At 36.9% G+C, this 27,868-nt stretch overlaps 1 protein-coding gene across 1 annotated transcript; it reads left to right on the forward strand.

Moving 5' to 3' along the window:
- On the forward strand, positions 1–26,403 carry LOC148358649 (BICD family-like cargo adapter 1). The gene is made up of 9 exons (XM_088345408.1): positions 1–362; positions 2,590–2,805; positions 12,464–12,583; positions 13,664–13,810; positions 16,310–16,480; positions 18,166–18,321; positions 20,681–20,793; positions 23,576–23,696; positions 25,558–26,403. The coding sequence occupies exons 1-9, from the start codon at positions 117–119 to the stop codon at positions 25,765–25,767; spliced, it is 1,500 nt and encodes a 499-aa protein (XP_088201534.1). The 5' UTR covers positions 1–116; the 3' UTR covers positions 25,768–26,403.
- The last annotated feature ends 1,465 nt before the right edge of the window (positions 26,404–27,868 follow it).

Genomic DNA, 27,868 nt, shown 5'->3' on the forward strand with positions numbered 1-27,868 from the left:
TCCTCCACCCCCTTCCCCACTTAAGTAAAACACCTACAATCAGGTGTCATGGAGCGCACTACATATGTTATCGCTTTTCACGATAAACGTCTCTTTGGACCGAGTCGTTAGGAGTTATGAGTCTGCCGTGCGAGTGGGGCTTCTCGGCTAAGCAAATGAGCCTGGGGGAGGACTTTTTCATCGACTACGGCGAGGAGGAAATAGTCGATTACCGAGACCCCGGTCAACTCGTGGCTGCGCTTAAACAAAAGGAGGAAGAGGTTATTTTGGCTGCCCAGCTGGGGAACGCGTTGCTCCTGGAAAACCGTCAACTCAAAGAGAAGAACGACAAACTGCACGATAAGTACGAAGGGAAACTCGAGGTAAGTTGTTGTTTTTTTGTATTCAAAGACAAGGTTTGTTTGGAGCGTTTGATGTAAGTTAATAGCTGTGTTAAAGTGTAACGCGTCATCGCTTGAATAACACACACCCATTTTTATTGAAATCATTTTTTTTAATAAGAAGTTTTGTCGCATGCGTTAAAAGGTTGGGTCCGTTTGAGTGAGTATATATTTATATTTTTTACATCAAATAATACTCTTGAGTCGACAAAACAATAATTTTTCCATGTCAGCATAATCGACATGGGTTGCAAGGAATAAACATGCAAGCGATGTATTTTACATTGATAGCACTGCGCCACAAAAGTTTAAATATTTGTTTAATTTACGACAAAAAGGGGAGTGTGTCTTTGTCGTAGTGAGGGAAAGGAAACAATACAAAAATTAACAAAATGAGGAACATTGTTTTTGCAACCTGAAATTATTTTTTAATCCACATACGAATGCAAAAAAGTTTGCCGAGTCACTAAAAAATACTCAATGTCAGACTTACGCAGGGTTGGGTAGGGTTACTTTAACTGGATTACTTTCAATTACTTTTGGATTACTCCAATACTAAATATGCTAATAAAAGACAAAAGAAACTAAATATGAATAAAGTTACTAAATTTTGTGCAGGCTTGGGAAGTAACGGAATACATGGAACGGCAAAAATGATGTTGGCAAGCTGTTTGGATTTATTTTCATTTAGTTTCTGGCGCATTTTATGTTAGTTTTGCCAGAGATCAAAGCCAGGAGAGAAAGCTTACCACGTGTTGTGAGTCATAATTTTATTTATATATAGTTTATTTTGTCTTTTATTAGCATATTTGGTATTGGAGTAATCCAAAAGTAATTGATAGTAATCCAGTTAAAGTAACCCTGCCCAACCCTGGACTTACGCAAGTTATCTGGGTTGTTTTAATATATGAGGGGATAATATTACAAAATATGTATAAAATTTTTACAGCAGTGACGTCCGTGTTTGCTTGTGGATGTCATATTTTTACACTGAAATTAAATTCTTAAAAAAATTGACACAGAAAAGAAAAAAGCTGTTGACAACCCCAACAAATGTGAATGGGAAAAAATATCATAAACCACAAAATTGGATGCTGCTTCTTCCGACATCCTTCTTTTGCCGACACATCTCTACATGCTCAGCTATGAAGATGACCAAAGATGTGCAAAGATGTGAATTTGTTTCGCAGAATGTTCGCATTATATTATGAATATTATTAAGTCAAGTCATGTTTATTTATAGCCCTTAATCACAAAGAGTCTCAAAGGGCTGCACAGACCACAGATTATTGCAAACCAGACTATTATTCTACCATCCCCTGATCTAAAACATATATGAAGGCAAGGAAAAACTCAAACATATTGCTGTTCTGAGTATCAGCAGACTTAGATTGAGGCACACAATTATCTTGCCTCATATTAATAAAATTTGTGTTCAATGTAAGACTTAGCTATTTGTCTGCAGATGCAGGGTGAGGTGTGCAATTATCTTGCTTTATGGCAGACCAGAGGGAGACCAAATAAAAGTTTTAGGGATAGCATTAGCAAGCCAACATCATGCCAGCCAGTCCAGTAATTGTTTTCTTGTTGCATGGACTTTCATAATGGGGGATAACCTATCTGTTGATTCTTTCATTTTTAATTTTTGTTTTTCTTCAAAATGACGAGCAGCACATGGACTTCTTTTATTAGTAAAAGTAAGAAAATAAAATACATTTGTTTGATGCTACATTATACATATTGCTTTCTTGCTCTGCCAATCAAATGGTGAATAAAATTTTAGGTTCATTTATCAGTAAATCTGACAGTGCCTCACCAAATGTCACAGTATTGCAGTGTGGTAAGACTCAGTGTTCGACATTTCAAGCCCCAGCTGGTATATTGTAGCACCCTTAGCAGTGGATAAATACATGCTTCATTAAATAAACAATATTACTTTGAATTATGAGCAAAAATAAGTGTATTCAGTATATATGAATTTTCGAAGCGCTCATGTCCTGTTGCTTGCTGAATTGCTCCTTTGGTGTTGCAAAATATAAGAGTAGGATTTTAAATGTTGTGAAGTGGAATCTTTCTGGGCTTCCGAAGTGCGTCTAGTTCGACTGGATACATTTGGGCTCCATTCCATGATACAGCCAGGCTGAAGTTACACACGGTCTCTTTAAAAATAAACAGATGACTCATTTGATTTTTCCTCCCCCTCACTCAGGAGCTGGAACAAAGCAATCATGATCTACGCGTGAAGCTGGAAAACTGCCGGTCTCAGTGGGAGAATCAGGTGGGCTACCTTGAGAGGGATGCCAGGGAGTTGACTGCGCAAGTTGAGCAGCTCACTCAGGCCTTGAGCCAGGCTGAGAGGGACAAGACACGAGCTTTGATGGATAACAGTGAAAGTAACCATAGACTGAAGGAGAAACTCAATGCGGTGAGTTTTAAACTTGACTCAAGCGGAAACCATCCTCCTCCCCCTACGCATGCAAGCAAACACTGTCTGTGTGTGACAATAACTTACTCGTGTCTATGTGAAAAGCCCTAAAGGTGATCAAGTAACACCACACTTTTCCTCGAAATCAGATAAGACGAGCACTGACCCAATCCACTGTGCTCTTAAAGCCTCTCAGGTTTGAACCTGACACACGAGGCCAAGCTCACAGAAACAACTTCCAACTTTGAGCTCTCTCGCTGTGCAAAGCAAGGATTCCTTTTATTTGAACAATATAAACTGATTATATAACCACCCCAATTTTGTGGGATACCGGTTCTAGTTAGGTTGTGAGCAGAATAATGCAAGAGTACAGTATTTACGAGCTTATAATGCACATTTTCTTTACCTAAAAAAGAAGTGACGTTTGGGTGTGCATTATACACGAGTTTTTACGGTAGTATATTACTGTATTTATGTATGTTCTATCAGTCAAAAAATAACGTTGACTACAATTGCAAAACATTGGATGCAACAGGAAACGAACCTCTGTCCCGGCAATGAGAGCACTAAAGCCTAACCACTAGAATACCAGTGATATAAATGAAATATACAAATTCATTCAATTTTTTTTCTCTATCATACTATTTGTAGTCACGCTGGGTGGGTCGGTTGGTGAATCCCTCAACTACTATGTGTCTTGGGCAAGTACAGCCTGGTGGTGCCCATTCCTCTCCAGGCTAGTCATTTTACCAGAGACAAATATTAGAGAATGGAAAACAGAAAATTGACCTGAACAATATAAACAAACACAAAAAAATGGCGGCGCCCTCTGTTGGCTGCGGCTGCATCGGCTCGCTACAACGGGTCAGGTGTATCGACATTTCGTTCTGTGTACATTGTTACACAGAATGACAATACAAAGGAAATTATTATTATCATTATTAAAAAGCAGGACAAGAAAAACAACTCTTTGGTGTATCTGATGATAATTTTTACTTTAAAGGACATTAAACAAATACATCGAAATGTTATGTTGGTATTGTGTTCATAGTTTACACTGTCAATAACCCAGGTATTCAAGATTGTTTTTTTTTTACTTCCGATGGTTAGTTTGAGCTGAGAAAAACAGTAACAACATTTAATACAGTTTTAATCTAAAACTAGGGGTGCGTGTTACACACTAATAAATACAGTTCATGTTTGGCCTGCCATATAGACGATTAAAATTCATCTGATTTTTACCGATATAGTTCATTTGATTTATAGCCCAGCCTAAATTCATTGTACAATACAGTTTCAGAAATTAGTTTGTTCTGGTACATTGTGTTACTCCCTGTAGCTATTTTTGTTCACCACGTGGCCTAAATAGACAATTATCCACAGTGGTATAGCAAATTCATGCTCATTTGATGTCAGTCAAACATTAACAGTTATGGGTTAAGGAAACAAAGTTTACTTTAAGGAACATCCAAGCTATGACGTGTTTAATGATTTCTTATCATCTAATATACAGAGACTCTGAACTTTGTGATCATAAGAAGTTAATGTGAACTTGTGAATGTGTATTTTGCCTGATGTAGAAAAGTTGTGCATCATGCAAGATGATTAAAAATAAGTTATTTGTGCAGAACGAAAAGATTAACCATTTCGTGGCCGCTCAGTTAAAAATGAATCCCAAACAACATTCCACTCCTGTGGATCAAGGTCCACAAAATATCAGACTGTTGACGTAAATTCCTTCCTCCAACCATGTGCTTGAGAGTCTCTTGAAGTGCAAGACACAGCAATTTTATATGAAAACCTACTCCCTTTGTTAAAGTTAGGACAGAAAAGGTGCATACAGGAGTCCGTTTAATGGCATTTTTTACCCGACTGTTCATATTTGCGATGGGCCTTTGGTGAGGAAAGTCGATACAATTGTACCATTTGTGTGCAGTCGGGGAGCAACAAAAATACATGTGAACAGGAAAGCTGTACAGTCGAGGGAGTGTTTGTATGAAAATAAAGTTGAATGTAGTACACTGACGTTTAGATTGCCACTTAAGTGTTGAGGTGGTATGCGAAAGAAAGATGACTTACATTTTTTCACCACAGTTCCCCATTAAAGCACTTACTGCAACCACCAATCCATCATTGTTGGAGTTAATATTCAAATCCACCTGTCATTAAAGCCTTTCGTAATTAGATTTGTCTAAAGGTCATTCTATAGGGTTCCTCATTTGCATACTGTACATTGTTACTTCAATTATAAATGAATGAGCTTGCAATAAACCTTTTGTTAAGACTCGATGAAAACATTGAAACACTTAATTTTACAGGGCGTTAACCATTTGCTTATGGGTGAGTTGAGGATATTGGATGACTTTGCATTTGATTTAATAGGACACAGTAAAGTACACTCTTATATGGGCGAAACTAAACTGGAGCAGTCTAATCAGACGCTTAACTTTCATTTGAAGTTTGTACTCTTGCTATTGAACTTTACATGAATGTCCATTTGTTTTTAGTTTTTTCATCGGAAGCAATTAATTAATAACATTATTATTGCATGAATAGATAATGTATCATTTACTATAAAAAGTGAATGTTAACTTGTTATGACATTTTTTGGTCTTACACACACATACGCTTAGACCAGGGGTCGGGAACCTATGGCTCGCGAGCCATATATGGCTCTTTCTATGAGTATCTATGGCTCAGAGACCAATTTGATTGCATGCAAAATTTCTCCATCTTGTTCAAAACCGGGATTGTCTATCCTATTCAGGTACACGGAAAGCCAAACCAAAGCTAAATGTAGAGGAAACACTTCGCAGTATATATAGGGCACGTTTTTCACTACAATTTACAGTCAAGGTGTCACACAAAAAAAAGGGGGAAAAAACTCGTTTGGGCTGTACAACGCTAAAGAATCCTTTATTTAAAAGTTCACTATATAATCTGTGTTCAGTGTTCAGATACTTTATGATGAATCCACAGAACTGTAAATACGCCAAAACACCGGAAGAGAACTTAGTCATTTGATTGGGTGAGTGGGAGGGATGGGTGGAGCTATGCAAAAAGTACAAGCATTCCCTCCCATCTCTCGCCAAAGGTAAGCACATAAGGCTCCCTATTCTCAGAATGTTGTGACGTTTTTACAAAATAAATGCTTGCATCTGGTTTTGAAACAAATATGTATGAAAAAAAGGGTCAAAAGGAGTTTAACTGATCTTAAGTAATTGCAAGAAAGAGACAAGTTTAAAGTGGTCTGTTTGTTGAATTTGGGACAGGGGCTCTGGCATTATTCTCTTTTCATAATTTTTATCAAATCATCAAAAATAAATGTGCTGAAGACTAAGCTTTTGTCTGGGGCGCGGGTTTAGCAATTTAGTAAATTTGTCTCATAATATATGGTGTGGCTCTTTCCCAAAATAAAATAAATATTTTTGGCTTTTATGGCTCTTTGAGTCAAAAAGGTTCCCGACCCCTGGCTTAGACGGTCAATTGGTTGGTAAAGTAAGACAGCAGTCAGGGGGGTATGTTTGCATGCAAGGAATAGTCTGTCTGGAATCAGAATTAAGATTTTTGGAGCAATCTTTATTGACATTGATTTTTGTCAAAAAGTTGACATGATTCTGCTTTCAAGATTATATTGTGTTTTTTGTTGTTGTGAATTGTGTTTCAGGTCTGTCACTTTTAATCACTTGGTAAACAAAAACAAGTTTAGTCATTCTGCAAGCCTCGGTAAAGTAATAGGATTCGTTTTTAGCCCTATCTCCCTACCAGACACACTTCAACAAATCAGAGATCTAACGGTGTTACTTTATCAACAGCAAAATTTCCGTTCAACAAAATGTTATGATAACAGGTCTTATTGTTTTCTAAATCCGATTATGGCTCAACATAGTTTGAAATAGGACGGTTTTGGTTCCTCAAAATGCTCAGGTTAGCATCATCAACCTTAATTTCAGTCCATCTGCTTAAAAACTTGTATAAATTAGAGCCAATGCAAATAGCTAATTTCTTCAAATAAACTTTTTTTTGGATCATGTTGTCTCCGCATGCTATATAAACATCCAGATGCTACCTCGGCGTGCATTTGACATTTGCATGGGTGCCAATATTGCACATTTTGGAAAAAAATCGATAAAGTCCGTTACGGTTTTGTGTCTTTCCTAGTTTCGGACTTATAAACCTTTTCTTCAGGCATTGTTATAACATTTGTTCTCTCATTAAAAAGAACAAAACATTTTGGCCTCATAAATACAGTGTTTTCATACAAAAATGGTTTTCCTTAACACGAAAATGAAAAGGCGGCACAGTGGACGGGTGGTTAGTGTGCAGCCCTATGGTGCTGAGGTCCAGGGTTCAATTCCAGCTACTGCAGCCTCCCCGAGCAGAGTTTGTGTGTTCTCCCCGTGCCTGCCTTGGGTTCCCTCCGGGCGTTCTGGTTTCCTCCCACATCCCAAAAACATGCATGGCAGGTTCATTAGTGACTCCAAATTGTCCTTGAATTTGAATGAGCGTGTGAATGGTTGTCTGTCTCTGTGTGACCTGCTCTCGCAACCAGATAAGGGTGTCCCCTGCCCGTTGCCCGAGGTTGGCTGCGGATGGATGGATGTTTTTTCCAAATTGTGAGGGAACATTTTATATTCTAAATATATGTATCTGTCTAAATTTAATTTGAACAATCATTTTTATGCAGAATCAATGATTCTGATCAACCAGGGTCATCGCTATTGGAAGATATTGAGTTTAGGATGTAGAAATGATAATGATTCCACGAACATGGAATTTATTACACTGTTACCTTGAAATCCAACTCTGTGAAATGTTGGCATCCAATCTAGGACAGACTCCAGTTTAACAACCTGTTATTAAAAGAAAAATGCTTGGCTTTGAACTTCTCAGTTGAGTGCAGACATCGCTTTGTCACCTAACATCAAAAGGAAAAATAGTCATGTGTACCAGAGGCGTGTTCAGGAGAGTGATCAGACATGTAGTCTCTTGTTAATCGCTTGCCGCGCACTGCTGAACGGTTGTAATCGCTCACTGTGATTGCCTTACTGATCCAAAATGGCCGACGACATTTAATGGAGACACAAATTTTGTGTGCGAGATGTCAATGTGTATCAGTGTTGAGTGTATCATTATGAATCAGTGTTTATTATGAGTGAAAATAGACTAAAAGGGGTCATACCTGTCTTGCATTGTTCACAAACATTACCAGGCAATGTAAGACGATATATTACATCGCCAACAGCACTCGTCAGGGTGAGATCCTCCATCTTCTGCACTGTCGACGCCATGTTGGAAATCAAAGTAAGCGGTCTTTCTCCCGTGATTACTCGGGCACGCGAGCGCTCAATAATCACTGGCCGTTCAGAAGCTAGCGATAGCTCGCGATAGCAATCACTCACTCTCCTGAACACGCCTCTGTATATACAGTGGCTTGCGAAACTATTTGGCCACCTTGAATTTTGTGACCTTTTGCCACATTTCAGACTTCAAACACAAAGATACAAAACTGTAATTTCTTGTGAAGCATCAACAATAAGTGGGACACAATCATGAAGTGGAACACACTTCATTGGATATTTTAAACTTTTTTTAACAAATAAAAAACGAAAAAGTGGGTGTGTAAAATTATTCAGCCCCTTTACTTTCAGTGCAGCAAACTCTGAATCATTCAGAGATCCTCACTGAACTTCTGGACAATGTTGATCTAAACGACTAACGATGATAAATGGAATCCACCTGTGTTTATTCAAGTGTCTGTATAAATGCACTTGCACTGTGATAGTCTCAGAGGTCTGTTTAAAGCGCAGAGAGCATCATGAAGAACGAGGAACACACCAGGCAGGTCCGAGATACTGTTGTGGAGAGGTTTAAAGCTGGATTTAGATACAAAAAGATTTCCCAAGCTTTAAACATCCCAAGGAGCACTGTGCAAGCAATAATATTGTAATGGACGCAGTATCAGACCACTGCAAATCTACCAAGATCGGGCCGTCCCCCCTAAACTTTCAGCTCATACTAGGAGAAAACTGATCAGAGATGCAGCCAAGAGGCCCATGATCACTCTGGATGAACCACAGAGGTCTACAGCTGAGGTGGGAGAATCTGTCCATAGGACAACAATCAGTCGTATATTGCGAAAATCTGGCCTTTATGGAAGAGTGGCAAGAAGGAAGCCATTTCTTGAAGATATTCATAAAAAGTGTTGTTTAAAGTTTGCCACAAGCCACCTGGGAGACACACCAAACATGTGGAAGAAGGTGCTATGGTCAGATGAGACCAAAATTGAACTTTTTGGCAACAATGCTAGATGTTAGGTTTGGCATAAAAGCGGCATATCTCATCACCCTCAACAAACCATCCCCACAGTCAAAAATGGTGGTGGCAACATCATGGTTAGGCCTGCTTTTCTTCAGCAGGGACAGGGAAGATGGTTAAAATTGATGGGAAGATGGATGGAGCCAAATACAGGAGCATTCTGGAAGAAAACCTGATGAAGTCCGCAAAAGACCTGAGACTGGGACGGAGATTTGTCTTCCAACAAGACAATGATCCAAACCATAAAGCAAAAGCTACAATGGAATGGTTCACCCAAAAAACATATCAAGGTGTTAGAATGGCCAAGTCAAAGTCCAGACCTCAATCAATTGAGAATCTGTGGAAAGAACTGAAAACTTCTGTTCATTAACTCTTTCCATCCAACCTCACTGAGCTCTAGCTGTTTTGCAAGGAGGAATGGGCAAAAATATCAGTTTTTCGATGTGCAAACCTTTTTTATTTGTTAAAAAAGTTTAAAATATCCAATAAAGTGTGTTCCACTTCATGATTGTGTTCCACTTGTTGATTCTTCACAAGAAATTACAGTTTTATATCTTTATGTTTGAAGTCTGAAATGTGGCAAAAGGTCACAAAGTTCAAGGGGGCCAAATAGTTTAGCAAGCCACTGTATATGTTGAAAGATATATATTTTTCATTTGCTGTTTTCTTTTTTTTTCTTGATCCCGAAGCAAACTGTTTATTGTCCTAAGGTAAAGCCCTCCTTTCCGTCCCCTTCCTGAGGGACTTGGATTCTCATCTGCCCTATACTGTAGCTCTTCTCGTGTGTTTGACATTGTCTGAAGCAGGGGGGCCAACTAAGGGAACATTATCTCAGGCTTTGTGTTTCTAACAAATGGTGTGTTCCCCTTCCACTTGTGTGCTTATTTCCAGCGGGTCGCTGCCTCTATTGTGAGATGTTGATTAGTCCAGCCGGTAATTAAGGATTCTCCAGAAATCGGGCTTCTTTTTCCTCATTGTGCTTTTGCGAAGCAACTCGCTTTTTCTTTTGTTCATTATGTACTGTACTATGTGTTACTTCAGATGCACGCTTGCACAGGCCTCATATCCTATTTCCATGCCTTCAGACACGTACGTTCAAGCTGTCCCCATTTCACCCTGCTGGCACATTTGATCCGTCTGCAGATATTTTTTAATTATGTCACAAATCATCTTGTATTATTCAGCCATTATGAGACCTGACAGCAACCCTCCCAATTGCTCAAAAATTCAACCTAAGATGCCCTTTCTTAAAAAGCCTTTCGGGAAAAGTTATCTGTTATCTGTCCAAGAAAGCGGATGTTTTGGTCCCAATGTGTTAAAAGAGAATGTTGATACCGAAGTTAAATTACTACTAAATACTACAAACTATTTAACCTTTTTAAATGTCATATTTGTAAAGATACCCCCCAAAAATGAACCATACCAATAAAATGCTGCTTTGAAACAATGACACCAGTGTTCCTATCCCGGGAAGTCTTTACTTATCTTTCTTTTGTTAATGAATTAAGAATACCGTTTTGTTATTGTTTATTTGTTATTCCGATAGACATTGACATCACACACAAACGCTAAACGTCCATGCAGCCACAAAAAAAAAACTTCAAAAAGTATTGCAACCTGAAACTGTCAAAAAGAATTGGCCCATTCATTAAAAAAAAAAAAGTCAGCATGCTGCACTGCTGCGTGTCTTCAGCCTTTCCTCTTTCTACGTTAACTGAAGTCCTGCTCTCCGATTTTATGGTTTTGGGCCTTTATACATAAAGCTCATTTACAGTGTGTTACACAAATGTTAGTTAAAGTACCATTGAACTGTGCTATCTTTCACCCTCTCTTTTTGATGCTCTCTCTCTTTCATTTTCTGCTCCCTCAATGCTTGAATCGAATAGAATAGTCCATCTTGTCACTGATATCAACAAGGTGAAACATCAAAATCAATCGCACCACGAGCTTCACCCAGTGCATTTTATGTCGGATGCCAAATACAACTTTAAAATTGATGCCATGGTATATCTGTGTGCTGCTCTTGATACATTTTGGTACCTTTTCCCGATCAATGTAGGCTAAATTTGACATTGGATTTTTGTCCCACAACTATAGTCGGCCACTTAATCCGTTCTTTTAAGTCGTAAAGTCTTTATGTCCATTTTGGCGCTAGCCTCCTGCATAAGCAAACCTAAAGTGTTATGTTGGGTTCTAATTTCTATAAACAAACAAAAAAATCAAACATTAACATTTTTTAGACTTTGTTAACTCATTTCTGGTTTGTGTGTTGTGAATTATAATCCCCTCCTTATGTCTCATTTATTTGTCTTAAGCATGTTTTTTTTTTTTTTTTAGAAATTATTTTATTGCTCTATTAACAGGGGAATCATTGAGTTTCTTGTTGTTAGACAACCTAAACATTGGTAAAGGAACCGCTTCAGGCTTCCACTGTGTTGTGAAATGCAAGCATACATATAATCTGGGTTGGGTTGGGTTGGGTTACTTTATCTTGATTACTTTCAATTACTTTTGGATTACTCCAATACCAAATATGCTAATAAAAGACAAAAGAAACTAAATATGAATGAAATTACTAAATTTTGTGCAGGCTTAGGGAGTAACTGAACACATGGAACGGCAAAAATGATGTTGGCAAGCTGTTTGGTTTAATTTTAATTTTGTTTCTGTCGCATTTTATGTTAGTTTTGCTGGAGATCAAAACCAGGAGAGAAAGCTTACCACGTGTTGTGAGTCATAATTTTATTCATATTTAGTTTTTGTCTTTTATTAGCATATTTGGTATTTGAGTAATCCAAAAGTAATTGAAAGTAATAAAGTTAAAGTAACCCTACCCAACCCTGCATATAATGCACTAGGGCCAAGAAAAAAAAAACATTTATCGTACATTTTTGAATGGGTTTGAATTACATGTATCATAGTGTATTTCAATGTCCTTTACAATAGGAACAATAACAGGATACATCTCCAGAATTCAAAGGAAGATAGCTACTGTAAACACATTCTTTGGTGCACATGGTGTTTGAAGGTGAATCTTTCCAGATTGCACGGCTTGAATCTTGCCCCCCCTGCTCTCAAAGACCTCACAGACAATCTCAACTGAGATTTAGAAGATCACATCAGGCTAAACAATATGGTTAGAGGCCATATTCAGATGTTTTACTTTGGATATTGTGGCCTTAAACAGCACACACCTGGAAGATTTTACCTCTTAAGACAACAAATTCCATTTGGGTTTGTTTTTACAGTGTCGCCCTCCCCCTTACTTTCCTTTTCTAATAGGATAAGACAGAAAACACTTCTAATATGCTCTGAAGTAACTACTGCCTACTGTTTTCAGGCAATGGAAGTGGAAAGGGTCATGGCCAGTGAGTTGCAGACCCTTAAACAAGAACTCAAACAAAACACAAATCACAACCGGTCCCAGGACGAGGAGGTGATCAGCGCTATGAGAGAGCAGGTAAGCAAACACATACCTGTCAACCTCCAGGGCTCCATGCCCTTACAAACTGTCGTATTTTCCCTTACAAATTACAAAATAATCTTACACCATATTTTTTTTTCAAACCTGTTTTTTTATGTAGTTTAACATGTTATATTGTACATGTGTTTCGTTATATCATATATATTGTTACTTAACATTTTGTTGTGAGATACCGAGTTGCTCGACATGAATGAGGTTTATTATAAAAAAACAGTTCAAAAATTAAGTAGCTTAGACGTTCACTGTAGAAGGAAAAAATAAATGCAAATATAATTAAGTAGAATAATACATTTTCTTATTCAAATTATTAATTCATTTTCTGGATTGAATTATTTTTGGTAATATACTGATTAAAGGGATAACCACAAACCTGTCTTTTCTCCTTTTATACTTCCTTTTTTTTAAACTTCTTTATACAACATAATAATTCGTAATTATAATGCATCAAAGCAAGTGAGCCGTTTGAGAGCCGGCTCTCTTTAATGAGTTGAGGCGAAAAAGCTGGTTCTCTAAAAAGAGACGGACTTCCTTTCATTACACAACTCAAACTTGTTTGACTTGATTGATTTGTCGTATCGTGATAGTCAATGTATACCGAATGGTACTCATCATTGCCAAATTTGCGTTTTTTCCGTATTTTCTTGTACGTCGTACACGTCTTAAAAGGCATAATAAACGAACTTTGTACGGCAAAAACGTAAAGGTTGACAGGTATGCAAACACTAGACGAGAGACCTAGCGTCAGCTGTGATATATTTGTTTCATTGAGTTTCTTTTGAAGTTAAGCTTTGATTCCCTACACCACTTAAATACAAGTGTGACCACAAATCTGTGTTGGGACACATTATTTTAGTGAAGAATAGCGGTTTCCACTTGAAGTTTTTACATTGTTTCAATAAAGAAGAATTTTGTTTGAAGTGTTATTGTGCACAAGTTGGTTTTTGTTTTCACAAAACTGAGGGAAATTGGAAACACATCTCATAAGAACATCAACCTTTGCATAATTTATTAAGGAGTGTAATGGAAATAAAGATAAGCTTGTGGATGTGTCTCCAGGTGTTACGCCTCACGCAGAGGGAACAGGCTCTGGAGGAGCGTTTGGAGAAAGTTTGCCTGGAAAATGCTGGGCTGAGAGCCAACTTGGCCACTTTAAACCAGCGTTTAGCTATGCACGAGCAACTCAACCAGAAGCAGAATCAACGGGTATGTGACATCAATGCTTTGTGTCTTTAAGAATTGATAACTTCTGTTCTCTTAGATCCCACAAATATCCCGACACAATTAGTTGAATCTTAAATACAGTTCAATAATAATATAATTTAAAATTGCTGTCAAAGGCTCAGCAGGAATTTGAATGTATACCAGAACTGACAAGATTTACAATTCTTGCTGTGACTATCACCTGCAGGACTGCATTCCATACATTCGTCGAGTTTTATGTTTGTTTCCGTAAAATTCGGACTATAAGCCACAACTATTTTCCCAAGCTTTCAACCCGGCGGCTTATCCAACGATGCGGCTAATTTATGCATTTCTTATAATGGCCGCCAGGGGCGCCCTAGCAGTAAAGGTAAGGGTGAGACACGTAGAATATACAGTGGAACCTCGGTTCTCGACCAGAACCCTGTTCGAAAACCGATTTGTTCGATCACCAAAATCATTTTTCCCATTAAAAATTATGTAAATCGTTTTAATCCGTTCCAACACCCTGATTGTTTACCTTGAATGTTTAACGTAAACAAAGCTAACCCAGGCTAATCGTATGTTCGCGTTATCGTAATCTTCCGTACGAAAGATTACGCTAACATGAACGTGTAAAAATTTAAAAAATCAGGTCGTTTACAAGTCATTTAGCACCTGGGTCTCCACAACAAGTGGTGAGCGGTTCATTGGAAAGGGGGCTCCGTTCCAACACCCTGAATTTTGGGCTCCTTTACCAACACCCTGAATGTTTAACTTGAATGTTTAACGTAAACAAAGCTAACCCAGGCTAATTGTACGTTCGCGTTATCGTAATATTCTGTATGAAAGATTACGCTAACACGAACGTGTAAAAATAAAAAAAAGGATAAAGAAAAGAATTATGAATAGGATTTCTTACCTTTGTGGTGGTCAGCAGAAGCCGCAGGTGGACTGTGGGGTATTCCCTAGCAAGATCAGCACACCTTCTTCATATTTTGCTATTATTTCTTTCTTAAATGCAATAGTTGTACGCACTACTTTTCTTTTTTCACCTGTAGCAACTTTGCTTGCACTGACTTTCTTTGCAGGAATAATTAGGGGCTAAAACACTTCGTACACCTATATTAAAAGCGAAAGCAAAATGAAGCACGTCCGCACGCGATAACACCCGTACGCCGCTCAGCATCGCATCCTAGCGTACGCACTCACGCATTACCGGCGTTCGAACTCCGATTTTTTTGACCGAACAGCGAAGCAAGAATTTCTCGAAATTTTGGGTCGGACTCCGATTTGTTCGAACTGAGAGGCGTTCGAAAACCGAGGTTTCACTGTATGTGTCAAAGATGACGCAAGTTCAATGTAACTTTGTGCTTTATGCATGAATTAAACTTGCATGGACGAACCCTCATCATGGAAAAGGAGTCAATCGAAAGGGGAGCGCTAACTACCATATTCGGAATAATTTCACGAGTCTGCTTATTTGTAAATAGAAATAATGTGGTGAAACGGACGATTTTTGAGATTCCTTTTGATCTGTCAGCCTTATCGTGTGCTTTGGAGTAAATATTTTACACGATTGCATTCTATGTAACAGTCGTTTTCGCAGAGATTCAAAGTTAAAGACGGCCAGGGGACGTATTGGTTAGTTACCTCGGCTTTATAGTTTTCGGGTATCTTGTTTCAGACTGATCGTGATGTTTTTCTGATGAGTTTATTTTGAAATGGTCATCATATCTTAAATCCCAAGAGTTCAAACCTTCCAATGTTATGTGGCATGACTTATTTCAGTGACTAGTGACATCGTACTGACTCATATTTGTTTATCAAAAGTCTGGCGGCCCATCGACAGGCCGTCGGAACGTTAAGGGGTTAAGGCACCATATATCATTAAAACTCTTTCTCCGTACCGCCTCTTTTTGTAAATATCTCTTGTTTCAATGTGGGCACATGTGTAATAATTAGGTGCAGCTTAGGTAAGTACAAAGTGTTTTTTCTTTTAAAATGTACAGGGTGTGGCTTATAATCAGGTGCGCCTTCTAGTCCGAATTTTACAGTAACTAGGAATGTGGCTTATTAGATTTTATCATTTAATGAACTTACACAACCTAAATCCAAATGGTTTTGGGACTATAAAAATGGCCGCATATTGATTTAGAAAAAATGTTCAATACTTTAAAGGAGCTTTGGTTGCTATTGATAAGAAGCCTACAGTTTCTCTTTTGCTTTGCTGGCATCTTAAGCAGTAGCTGACGGCTTACACCTCCAAAAATGTTATCTTTTTAGGGGAACGATTAAAGTGCACCAGTTAAGATATTCAACACGTTAGATTGGGAAAAAATAGCTGAGTAAATCTACACCGACAAAATTAAGGAGTGATCAAAAATAGATAATTGATAATGGACATGAGGTTTTGGCCTGCCACAAGTAATAATTTTAATGATTGTGTTGTAATTTATATAATCAGTTGACGATTTCCTTTTAAATTGTTGATTTGGTAAATTTTGGTCTATTTTTGTTTAGCTCGCTGAAGCGTTCCAGAAGCTAGAGGTGGCGCAAGGTCGGTCACGGCTGCTACAAGAACAGGTGGAGGAGCTCGAAGAACAGGTGTCCTTACAAGAATCCAAGAATCTCGGCGATGCTTCTTTACTTTCCGAGTTGGACATGGCTGACTTAGGAATCAGTAAAGAAGAGGTACTAAAAGTTTTTAACTCATCTTTTCATAGTTTCACAAATATTGCTTTACTTCAATACTTTACTAGAGCCTAACTTTAGTCTTGTTTGTTTGTTAATCTTTTCTGTTACTAATACGTCAGAGATTGTCTTAAACTCACACTTATCATATAAGAAATCTGGATTTAAAGAGACTCAACTTGAAAGTATACTATGATTGTACATTTCATATAAAGAACAGAGTGCACAGTATTTTTGGGGGGTCAATGTCTAAAGGAAACTAAAGAATTCAGTGAGACTGACCAGCAAAACGCACTTTATTCATTCAAGCGCTTACCTGGTTAAAATATGATTTACCCAATGAGTCATTCTTCATTCATTAGGTTTCCTGTTTTTCACCCGCATTGTTGGAGGGCTTCCTTGTTCCCTACAACTTCCAGCACGTGTTTACACATACATAATGGCCAAATATTTTTTTTCCCAGACCGATATCGGTGCGGGTATGCAACTTTTGTGTAGTTGCTGATACTAGTTCTGATACCACCAGTGCGTTTAGTACTATACCACCCATTACATTAAAAAATAGTTCTTCCTTTTATCGATCTCCAAGTGTTATACTTTCACTTTAAACTACATCTAATTAATATCAATTTTCTATTCTTTTAAGTTTCAGTTCAAGATTGCCATGTACACTAGATAGACAGAGATAGCCGTTGAAAGTCAGATAACTGGCTGGTGGCACAAAAACTACTCCTAACTGGAACCAGCATTTGCCAATCAGTTTTCACAAGTGATTGCATTGTTTTTTGTTTTTTCAACTATTTAAACAATTATTTAAATTTTTACTTTTCAGTTCAAAAGCAGTTTTACAAATAAACTTCATGCGTTCATTATGTTTTTAAATTTTGATTCATAGCATATATTAAATCCATATAGTAAAATCTAAATTGACATATTAAGCAAAATAAGTCAATCTATGTTTATTTGTATAGCCCTTTATCACAAGGAATCTCAAAGGGCTGCATAAACCACAGAATATTGCTAATGGCAGACTACACCATCCCCTGATCTAAAACCTACATGAGGGCAATGAAAAACTCAAAACCTTAACATGAGGTAAATGAAGAAACCTTGAGAAGGGACCACACATGAGGTAACCCCTTTTAGGATGACCAGGCTGCAATGGATGCTGCAATAACAAATAACAAGCAACCTGTATTACTTCATGCCCCACCGTAACCATAAATGTTAAAAAAAAATCTACTGTTAATTCAGTTAACATTATACGATAAAAAAACAACAACATGAAACTAGTGTCATAAAAATCATTTTTCAAACACCTTTTATGGACAGTGTGCTTTAAGATTTTTTAATAGAAAAAGTGTGTCTTGGCACCTAAAAGGTTGGAAAACACTATATTAAATAATGAGGAGGAAGGTGTCAAGTGTTTTCCCCAAATAAAGCAGATGCTTGCAAGTCTCAGTTTGATGAGTGTGTTATTTTATGATTCAATTCAGATATTAAAGTATAATACATGCCTTTTCAAGAGGACAAAATAAAAAAAATTGGGGTATTTTAGCTAGAATATTACAGGTGAAACATAGCTAATCCACCATGTGTGTTTCCTGGTTTAAATTGAACAAAAAAGTTTGTGTTTTGTCCATGCTTTGAACATAATATTTTTGTCTTTCTCCCTTTAAATGTAGCTAACAGAAGAAATTGCATCGATCGTTCAGAGACTGAGGCCATTGGTGCAGAGCAGTGCCACGTGTTGTGCTGATACAGAAGAAGAGAACCTAAAGGGTGTTCTGAACCAACTGAAGTCACTGGCCCAAAGTGTAACGCAGGCCTCCGGAGAACAGGTGACACAACTACAAATGAATGAATGCACAAATGTCATTTTTTGAGAAACATAATTGGAGGGCTTTACCTTTCAGTGTAGGTGAACAAACACTAAAACATTAAAAAACAAAACAAATATATTAATGATATAAAAGAAAAAAAAACGTATTATAATTATTCTGAAAAAATGTTCAAACATTCTCATTCGCATTACAAAAAGTGAGCAAAGATATTTAATGTCACACACTTAAAGCCCCAATGTGTAATATTTGACCATTAGATGGCACTGTTGTCTAATGCGATCAAAAACCAGTGTCACAGCAAGAAGCAAGACAACAGACAAACATGGCGGCGACCTTAGGTATGGATTCCACTATGTATGAGAAAAACAAATTTCTCGACATCAGATTTTCTATAAAAATTAACATTGGGATGATAGTTTATGTAGTTTTGCCTAGAATTCAAATCAATGTATTTTTTTGTAACACGAGAAGGCACTAAATATTACACACTGCTCCTTTAAAGAAAAGTGTGCAAAGTTTCTGTAGACACAGCAACTTTCTTGCACCTGTAGATGTTATGTGATAAGACATTACGCTGCTTGTATCTTTGTTCTGGTCACACTGTAAACTTTGGCTAATTATTACAAGTGATTAGGCTTTCCTCAGCCTTACTTGAATGTGGCCAATCGTCTACTGCATGAGCACCTACGATCCATTCCTGTAACTAGATATGTCTTCCTGATGCATTGTCCGCTTGTAAAAGCATAGGAATAGGTGTAAAACATCATAATGTCGTTGGGGGTAAAATGTGGAACAAATACTGTACGTTCCTGCAATCTGATATTTTGGTTCTGCCTGGAGCTGCATCATGCTTTGTTTGTCACCGCATGATCAGTGTCGGAATTCGAGCTCAGTGCATGGCTAAAGAGATCAGGTGACACAATGCCGCAGGGGAGGGTTTGGACCTAAGTGTTTTTTTATGAGTGATCTCATCTATGTGCTCTCCTTTCATTCTATCCAAATACAAATAGAACACGTTGCGTCAAAATAAAGAAATTGTTTTGTCCTAAGAACAAATAATGAATGCATCTACAACTAACCCATAAAATAATCTGCAATAATATCATAATGAATCCCAAGAGCCAAGAAGAAATCCGCAGGTTTGAGAACGTTCTTCATTCGGGCCCGGGTGCCTTGGAATGCTCTCCCCTCTGAGATTCCACCTGCAACCTCAGTGGAACTATTTAAATCTAGCAATAAAACACACTTATATTCTATACTATAGCTTATGAATGACCTATATTTCATGTTGATGATGTCTGCGTATTCTTTGTTGATGCCCTTGCAACATCCATTGCAGCCTGGTTATCCTTAAAGGGGGATTACTTTCAAGCCATGAAATGTCAAGGTTAAAATTTGAGATTATATTATGTTGAAGAAAGAAAACACTCCGAGTCGGAGTTTAGGTTTTTGATAGCCCTTTCAACGGAGGCGCGTCCCACCTGAGCTTTCCACTAGATCTGCTTCCAAGATGGGCACAGAGAGGAATAACAACACCCAATGACTTCAGGCTCATTTATTGAAAACACAGGCGTAAAACAACACATCTAATTGGCTTAAACGAGGTCACATGAATACATGACACAAATCTGATAGGTTTGGACAGAAATCACACGTTTAAATGAAGCGAATAATGCTGGTTGATAGATGCTGTGAGAGCATAATAAATGAGCAGTAAGAAAAGTGAAACTTTGTAACACAAAAGGACAATGCTTCACTGTGAAGACAAGGCAGTGTAAAAGGGAGGCAAGTTTGTGACCAGACTTCCTGGCACTAAAGTGGAGGCCGTCTTGATTAATAGTTAGCGGGGCCCAAGAGGATACAATTGTTGTAAGAATACAAACATCACCTGGATAATCTTTGGCTTTGCTAAGGTACTTTTGATGATAAAATCATGCAAAGGCACATTCAAACTATAATCAAACTATGATTTCCCTTGCAATTATCTCATGTGTGGCCCCTTCTCAAATTTTCTTAATTTCCTCATGCTAAGTTTTTGAGTTTTTCCTTACCCTCATGCAGGTTTTATGTATTAGATCAGGGGATGCTGTGATAGTTGGTAGCCAGTACAGACCTTTGAGACTTCTTGTAAGTAAGGGTTGTACAAATAAACATGACTTAACTTGACTATCCTTGTGTCAAAAATACTTAGTCCAGCACTACCATTACTGGCATTGTAGTTAATATCCAAAGTTGCCAACTTAAGAGGATTAAATTTATAATAACTTGTAGAAATATGACTCAACAACACAGCGCACAATCATCATAGTAAATTTCCAGCAAACAAATAAACAAAGATTTTTTTTTTTATCTTCAGAAATTGCAGCTGCAGCAGGAGAATGCCGCAATGAGACAGACACTGCAGAACGTGAAGAAGGAGGCGGAAATCACCCAGCAGGCCATCAGAGACAGAGATGAAGCAATTGCCAAGTCAGTCATTCTAAATTTCTAAATCTCCTTAAGTCAGCATTCATGTTTGGGGTCCCGCTTAGCCATGGAAATCCAGAGTCCTACATTAAGGCCTCATTATCCTTAGGGTGTCAAATAATCTTTTAATACACTGTCTATCTTCTGACTATTATGATCATACTTGATTTTACGTACATTCCTACATTTTTGTTGGACAAACACAAATAGATAAATGAATAAATTAATTTAGAATCCACAATCCTACAGTAATGTAAAAAACATACAATATCGTCCCCACATCTTAGAATATTATCATGTTACCCACATCAACAACACATTTGCATTCTGTGTTATTTTCAGTTTATTTAGGGTGAATCTGAAATTCAGAATCCAGAAATCACATTGGTTTTGCTCAGTAGTGTCAGGTTTTTGACATGTTTACATTGTTGTTCACATATATGCATGTGTGAAGCATGCTAGAAGACCTGAAGTTTGAATAATTGGGACGCAACATGCAATTTATGTTTACTTACCTTTTAGTTTACAGGAATTGATCATTGCATCATATATCAATATCTATTGTTGGAAAAACATAACAAAACAAAATAATTATGTTTATTAACAAAAAATAATCTGATAATGCCACAAAAATGAAATTTTGTCACCTGGTTGGATTTTTTTCCAAAACCTGACCTGATGGAGAGAAATGGATTCTATTTCCTGATTCGGCACTGACAAAAATACCCTAAATGAAATGTGGATATCCAGACAACATTCAAAATGTAAAACAAAAAAAAAGTGTTGGAATTAGAGATGTTCGATACCACAATATTTTAGACGGATACTCAAACCTCAGGTAGCCAGTGATGGTGATTCCATAAGTAAGTCAAATTCCCCCTCCCTTTGCAAAAAAAATAATATTTTTCATGAAATGAATCTCAACATAACTTTTCCTTAATATTGCTTTTATTTAATGTAAACTTATCATTTAGTTAATTCTAGGTTCCTTATTGTGAAATGGCACTAAAAATGCAGCTGATTCCTTTATTAGCACAAAAATGAATGAATGAATGAAAACTTTATTTCGAACATTATAAAATAAAAACAAGACAAAACAATGACTCAACAACAAAAATAATGTTAACATAACATGTTCGAAAAGGTAGTAAGAAGCAGACGCTTATTTTCCCAACCTCCTCATCTTCCCTATTAATTACTTTTGACAGATAGCTCCTCTTTTGTGTCTAAATATAACAAAATCTCACCGATATACATATTACATAAGTCAGGTATCAATAATTATAATATCAATATTCACAATTTTTTTTACACTAATCATTGTAGTACCCATCTATTAACGTTATAATGCTACTAGTCACTAAATATCATTGTGACACCAATGATAATAACAACAATAGCAATAATAACAGTTATGATTTCATAATAGTAACAAGAACAACAAGGTTAACTATAGTTGTAAACGCATTATTTCCAATCTCTAGTATCACTCATAACCCATTTTCTTCATCTCTGTATTCTGCCAGTAATGTTATTTTTGTATCTAAATTTGAACACATGAATAGTTGGCCATTGTTTGATCTCGTCTTGTAAATTGTTTTAAAGTTTGACTCCACACACAGACACGCACATACTTTTCCTAGTGGTTCTCACCTTTGGGGTTTTGAATTTACTACAGCCCCTTAAGTTATAACTTCCATCTTTCCGAGTGAATAATTTTTGGAAGTTTTCTGGCACTATGTTTTTGTTGACCTTAAATGGCAGTTGTGAAGTGAAAAATTTGACTAAATCATCCAAATGATTGAAACTATCGGTAAGTATATCTAAAAATGCTGAGAATTTTGGAACTAAATGTGATACATTTCCAGGTATTTAAATTATGATGCAATATCATTTAAGTTTTCAAAATATTCTGACTTTTACAAAAAATTTCCATATTGGAAATATATATTTTCAAAAATAATTTCATTTTTCTGGGTCAAAAACAGTTCATTTCGAAAGAAGAAACATCCTCACGCATAACCTGATTGAAAGACATTGTTGGTTTGTTAAAAATGGGAATTTGAGAATTATTTCATTTTGGTATACTATTATTAAGACATGGCACATTTCCGTGGGGGAAAAAAACAAACAACCTGAAGTCTCAAAACGTACCCTGCATTTCACATTAGGCTCATAAAACCCATTTCTGTTTCACATTAAGGAGTTTAAAGTGCTGAATTCTGCCCAAGAAAGGGCTTTTACTAAACACTCCCAATTTTTTTTTTGCCTTCGCTATCAGTGCATTTTAGAATAAATTAAAATAAAGAACAACAAATAATCCCAGCAAATCTGGTTGGCAGCTGGAAGTTCTCACAAAGTTCACACACCACTGTAGCCTAAGGGTGACCTACTTTTTTTCTCTTTTCTATGAAATACTTTAAAGAAGACTAATGGGATCTGTGGTTTTGGTTTACAGTCACTAAAAGTAACGTGTATACTATATTTTTATCACTCCCTTTCGAATTGGTTTGAGGTTAGCACATCCGCCTAGTACGCAAAGGGTCCATGGTACGAGACCGGTTGGAAAAATACGTTGGTTTGTAGATGGATGGGTGCCATCAGGTTGTACTTGCCCAAGACACACCACATGAACTGGTGCCCCTACGGCCCAAGTGGTTAAGGGATCCAACCAACCAAGTCTTATTATGAACATTTGTCTTAAAGTGGTAGTTTTTATGCACATGTTTGTACACAAATAACGTCTAACACAAAATTATTTTCTTCACATCCTGATTTGTTGCAGGAAAACCTTGATGGAGGCCGAGTTAATCCGGAGTAAAAACGAAATGATGTCTCTGAACAACCAATTGTTAGACGCTATTCAACAGAAACTAGCGCTTTCGCAGGAATTGGAGGCCTGGCAGGTAAAGTGTTTTTGCAAAACCGACAGAAATTTGGGACAACTTAGCTTGGTGTTTACAATTTTCTTCCTGTGAGGAATAATTTAGAATTTATTTTCAGTCACCAATTTAATCTTTGTTAAGGGTTACATGATCATCTTGTCTAAATTCTCAAGTTTTTCCTATCATTTGTTGTCATCGTATAGCTCAGCAAGAAATATAGGTTGACTTTGGTGAATAATTTCGCCGCACCATATTTATTCGTGTGTAAAGTTTGGGTGCGCACTATAGGGTTTTCTATATTTGAGCAATGGTTGAAAAGTCGAAAAATAGCTGACCAGAATCGCAAATGGAAAACAAACTATTTTAATCATGGCCGCATATATTCAACAACGTTTGTCACTTACAATGATTACTAGAATAGAAGAGTAGAATAAGATTTACTGTCAGTGTAACATGTGAAATGCAGAACAAAATTCTGTGGTATCAAGAATAAAATAGTGTAAAGATATGAAAAAAAACCCCCCAGAAAAATGCCCTTTTGTGTTAGTGGTTAGGATTCGGCGCTCTCACCACCGTGACCCAGGTTCGATTCCCATTGCATTCAATCACAAAATTTAAGCTGAGAAAAAATGAAACTAAATTTTATACTGGATTTGTGCGTGTCATTTACAAACAAATACCATTTGAATTTTACTATACATATATATTTTTTTAAGGTTATCTTTTTTTTTTCTAGAATAAAATTACAATAATGATTTTTAAAATAAAAACGAAGCATCTGCCAATGGACAAAAAGTGTTTTACTATATCTTTTACTTTTTAAAAAAAATATTTTTTAATAGTACAAAATGCTGCAGCTAGGCTTTTGGCTAAGACAAGAAAGTTTGATCAAAGGAACTGTTTAAACCTAGGCTTATGACACAGTTTTATTTTATAGCATATGAATAACTTATATTTTACATTGACAATATCTGTGTATTATTTATTATTGCAACATCCATTGCAGCATGGTCATCCTGGAAGAGGGATTACCTCATGTGCGGTTCCTTCAAAGTTTTTTCATTTTCCTCATGTTGAGGTTTTTGAATTTTTCTTTGCCCTCATGTAGGTTTAAGATCAGGGGATGGTGTAATAACAGTCTGTAGTTTGCAATAATCTGTGGTCTATGCAGCCCTTTGTGATTCTTTGTAATTAAGGGCTATACAAATAAACTTGACTTGACCTATTTGATGAGAAAATAATTAACATCAGCAAAATGATGAGAGATTTTTACATATTTTTATCAGTTTTATAATTTTTTTTTGCAGTGCAGTCTTGAACCTCTTCATCAAACAAAATTTAAAAAATGGTTATTAAATATATTTCCCTGTACAACTTCACGAGCAAATAATTAGTCAATAAAAAGACAAGAAAATAGTAATGTGCTGCCACCTACGGATATGGATGAATGTTACAGTTATGAAATGAATGATCTTCATTTATATAGCGCTTTTCAAGTCAATGACTTCCCAAAGCGCTTTACATTGTGCTTCACATTTCCCAATAGCGGCCGTGATCTGTGCAGCCATGTAAGGGGCTAACCTGCTTATTGGGGGTTCAATGTCTTACCCAAGGACACTTCAGCATGTAACACGGACAAGCCGGGATTCGAACTGGGATCCCTTAATCCTAAAACGATCGCTCTACCTCCTGAGCTACTGCCGCCCAATATAGTTATCAGGCTGATCACTGGAAGAAAGTAAAGATCCTGGACAATGCTTGTTTTTACGAAGTTAAAATTGAGCAATTTCCTGCAGAGCGCAAGACGAGGTCTAGTTGTGGCCGGCCGGCAGATGGAAAAACACTGCTGTTAACAATCGATTTTGAAATTTCTTCTTCCCAGGATGACATCCAGATCTTCATAAACCAGCAGTTAAGGACTCAGCAGCAGTCTGAACAACCTGCAAAGAAGATCCCCTCACAGGGGATTTCATTCTTCCGCAAGTCCAACAAGACAGCTTTCTCTTGGAAAGTCGACACCAATCCGGACAAAACCCAGACCCCGTGGCGGGAATGGTTAAGACGTGGCATAGGAACATCATACAGCACTTAAAAAAAGGAAGATCGAGCCTGGATCAACCTTAGGATACTTGAGCAACAAAGCACATTCAAAAAAAGCTTCTAATATTACAAACTGTCAGTTCCCCCCGCTCCCTACTGAAGTTTTGCCTCAGATTGTAAATATTGTTCATTTTTTTGGAATGTTAACTTTTTTGTAAGTGTATTTGCTTTGTTGCTTTATTTGTTGGTCTATATCCAAGAGGCAGCTTTGATTCTGTTGTAAAATTAAAAAAGAGCACCAGGGAATAACGATCGAACATGGCATTTGTTTTGTAATATTATTTTTACTTACAATGTAAGAAAGTACACGCTACATTGTCTTCTCGAAAACGATTCTCAGAGGATTTCACAGTTTTTATGAAATCTCTTCTATTTTGGTTTTCTGTGAAAAATTATAGAAACGTTGAATGAATCAATCGTTTTGTTAACCGTTTTAAATTACATTTCGAATGTTTTCCATCTGTCATCTGATAAACCTTTATCGGGTTACTTGATATTGTGAGTTTTTATTTAAACATTATGACAGACAAGTAAAATCACCATCCATTTCTGAGCATCTAAAACAAGAAACAAGTCTCTCTGTAATTTCTATGAAAAGTTCTGATTTTTAAAATGAATTCAAAACAAATTCTCCATCTGGTCATTGGAGGGCATCAATGGATTTACTCTCAGCTTTAGTAGGCCCAGCCAAGTAGTTTGAGCTGATGTTGTATAATCTTATTTCCCATGCAGTGCAAAAAGCTTTATTTTGTATTTTTTTATTCATTTCAAACCAGTACAACAAATATGGAAAGCGCTTTATTTGTTTCAGAACTCCAACTTGAATTTGTGGTGAGTTGGGTCAGGTGTAAAACTGCTTTTACTCAACTGTTAAAAAAAAATAGTTAAACCAAGTGTGCAATATTCGACCACTCAAGGGCACTGTTGTCTAAGGAAAACTAGTGCCAAATGATAGCTGCGCAGCAGCTAGATGCCAGATAAACCTGACGGCGACCGCCATGTGAAAGAAAAACACATTTCTCTACCCCACGTTTTTTTTTTTAAATAATAACATTGGTATAATAGTTCATTTATTCTTGCCTAGTATTTAAATCAATGCTTTTTTTTTAACTGAGTTTTTTTTGTAATGCTAGAAGGCACTAAATATTACACACTGACCCTTTGATGCATTCAAAGACAAACACGACAGATTTTTCCCACATGTTTTTGTGAATAAACGTGTTATGCCTAAAGAAAATCCCGTTGTCATCCATGATTATGATATCTAGGGTAGGCTATTAAAGTAGGCTAAATGAGAAAGCCATATATGTGTACAAATGCCTTTGTTAAAAGTAAACTTTAAATGAGACTATCGCTTTTAACTGTAAAATGATATCACACCCAAAAAAGCAAAGAAAACTTTAAACATGATTTTGGCCATATCTTTAAAATTCATCATAAAAAAAGCTTTGACTACGGTATCATTTTAGGCTAATTTCTTATACTTTCCATTGATACCAAACCCCCGAATTTGATATTTGCCTCACTGTGACTCATTTCGGTAGATCGGGTCACATATTTGATCCTGCCCCCAAGACCATTTTGAAAAAAAGCACAAAACAAACATAAGCTACAGTTTTAAATACTTCTACAGGATGTAGCCAAAGAAAGGTGCTTCTCTCAATGCAAACCACCCACTGCAGCTGTATTTGCTGACTGCCATTTATCAACCAGAGAACATTAAGAAAACACTCATCCTAATGTTATTTTCTTGGAGAAATAAAGAGAGAGAAAATGTGCCTTTTCTTCTCAAGGTTTCTTTATTATTCCCATGTTGAGGTTTTTGAGTTTTTCCTTGCCCTAAAGTAGCTTTTTGATCAGGGGATGGTGAAATAATAGTCTGTAGTTTGCAAAAATTTGTGGTCTTTGAAGCCCTTTGAGACTCCTTGTCATTAAGGGCTATCCAAATAAACTAAGTTAGATAGATAGATAGATAGATAGATAGATACTTTGTTCATCCCCGAAGGGAAATTCACATTTCCAGCAGCATCCCTGAGCTGAGAACAATCGAGAACAATCGAAAATAACACGGGAGCTGCTGGAGTGGCTGCCAT

This window comes from Urocampus carinirostris, chromosome 10 (genome assembly GCF_059441175.1).
Source record: "Urocampus carinirostris isolate Australia breed hairy pipefish chromosome 10, RoL_Ucar_1.0, whole genome shotgun sequence".
NCBI classification, from domain to species: domain Eukaryota; kingdom Metazoa; phylum Chordata; class Actinopteri; order Syngnathiformes; family Syngnathidae; genus Urocampus; species Urocampus carinirostris.

What these genes read in the sequence shown, in the direction of transcription:
- LOC148358649 (XM_088345408.1), top strand. Translation starts at nt 117, where the DNA reads ATGAGTCTGCCGTGCGAGTGGGGCTTCTCGGCTAAGCAAATGAGCCTG. An exon ending in AGTACGAAGGGAAACTCGAG is followed by an intron (nt 363 to 2,589) that starts GTAAGTTGTTGT and finishes CCCCTCACTCAG; the next exon opens with GAGCTGGAACAAAGCAATCA. An exon ending in CGCAGGCCTCCGGAGAACAG is followed by an intron (nt 18,322 to 20,680) that starts GTGACACAACTA and finishes TTTTATCTTCAG; the next exon opens with AAATTGCAGCTGCAGCAGGA.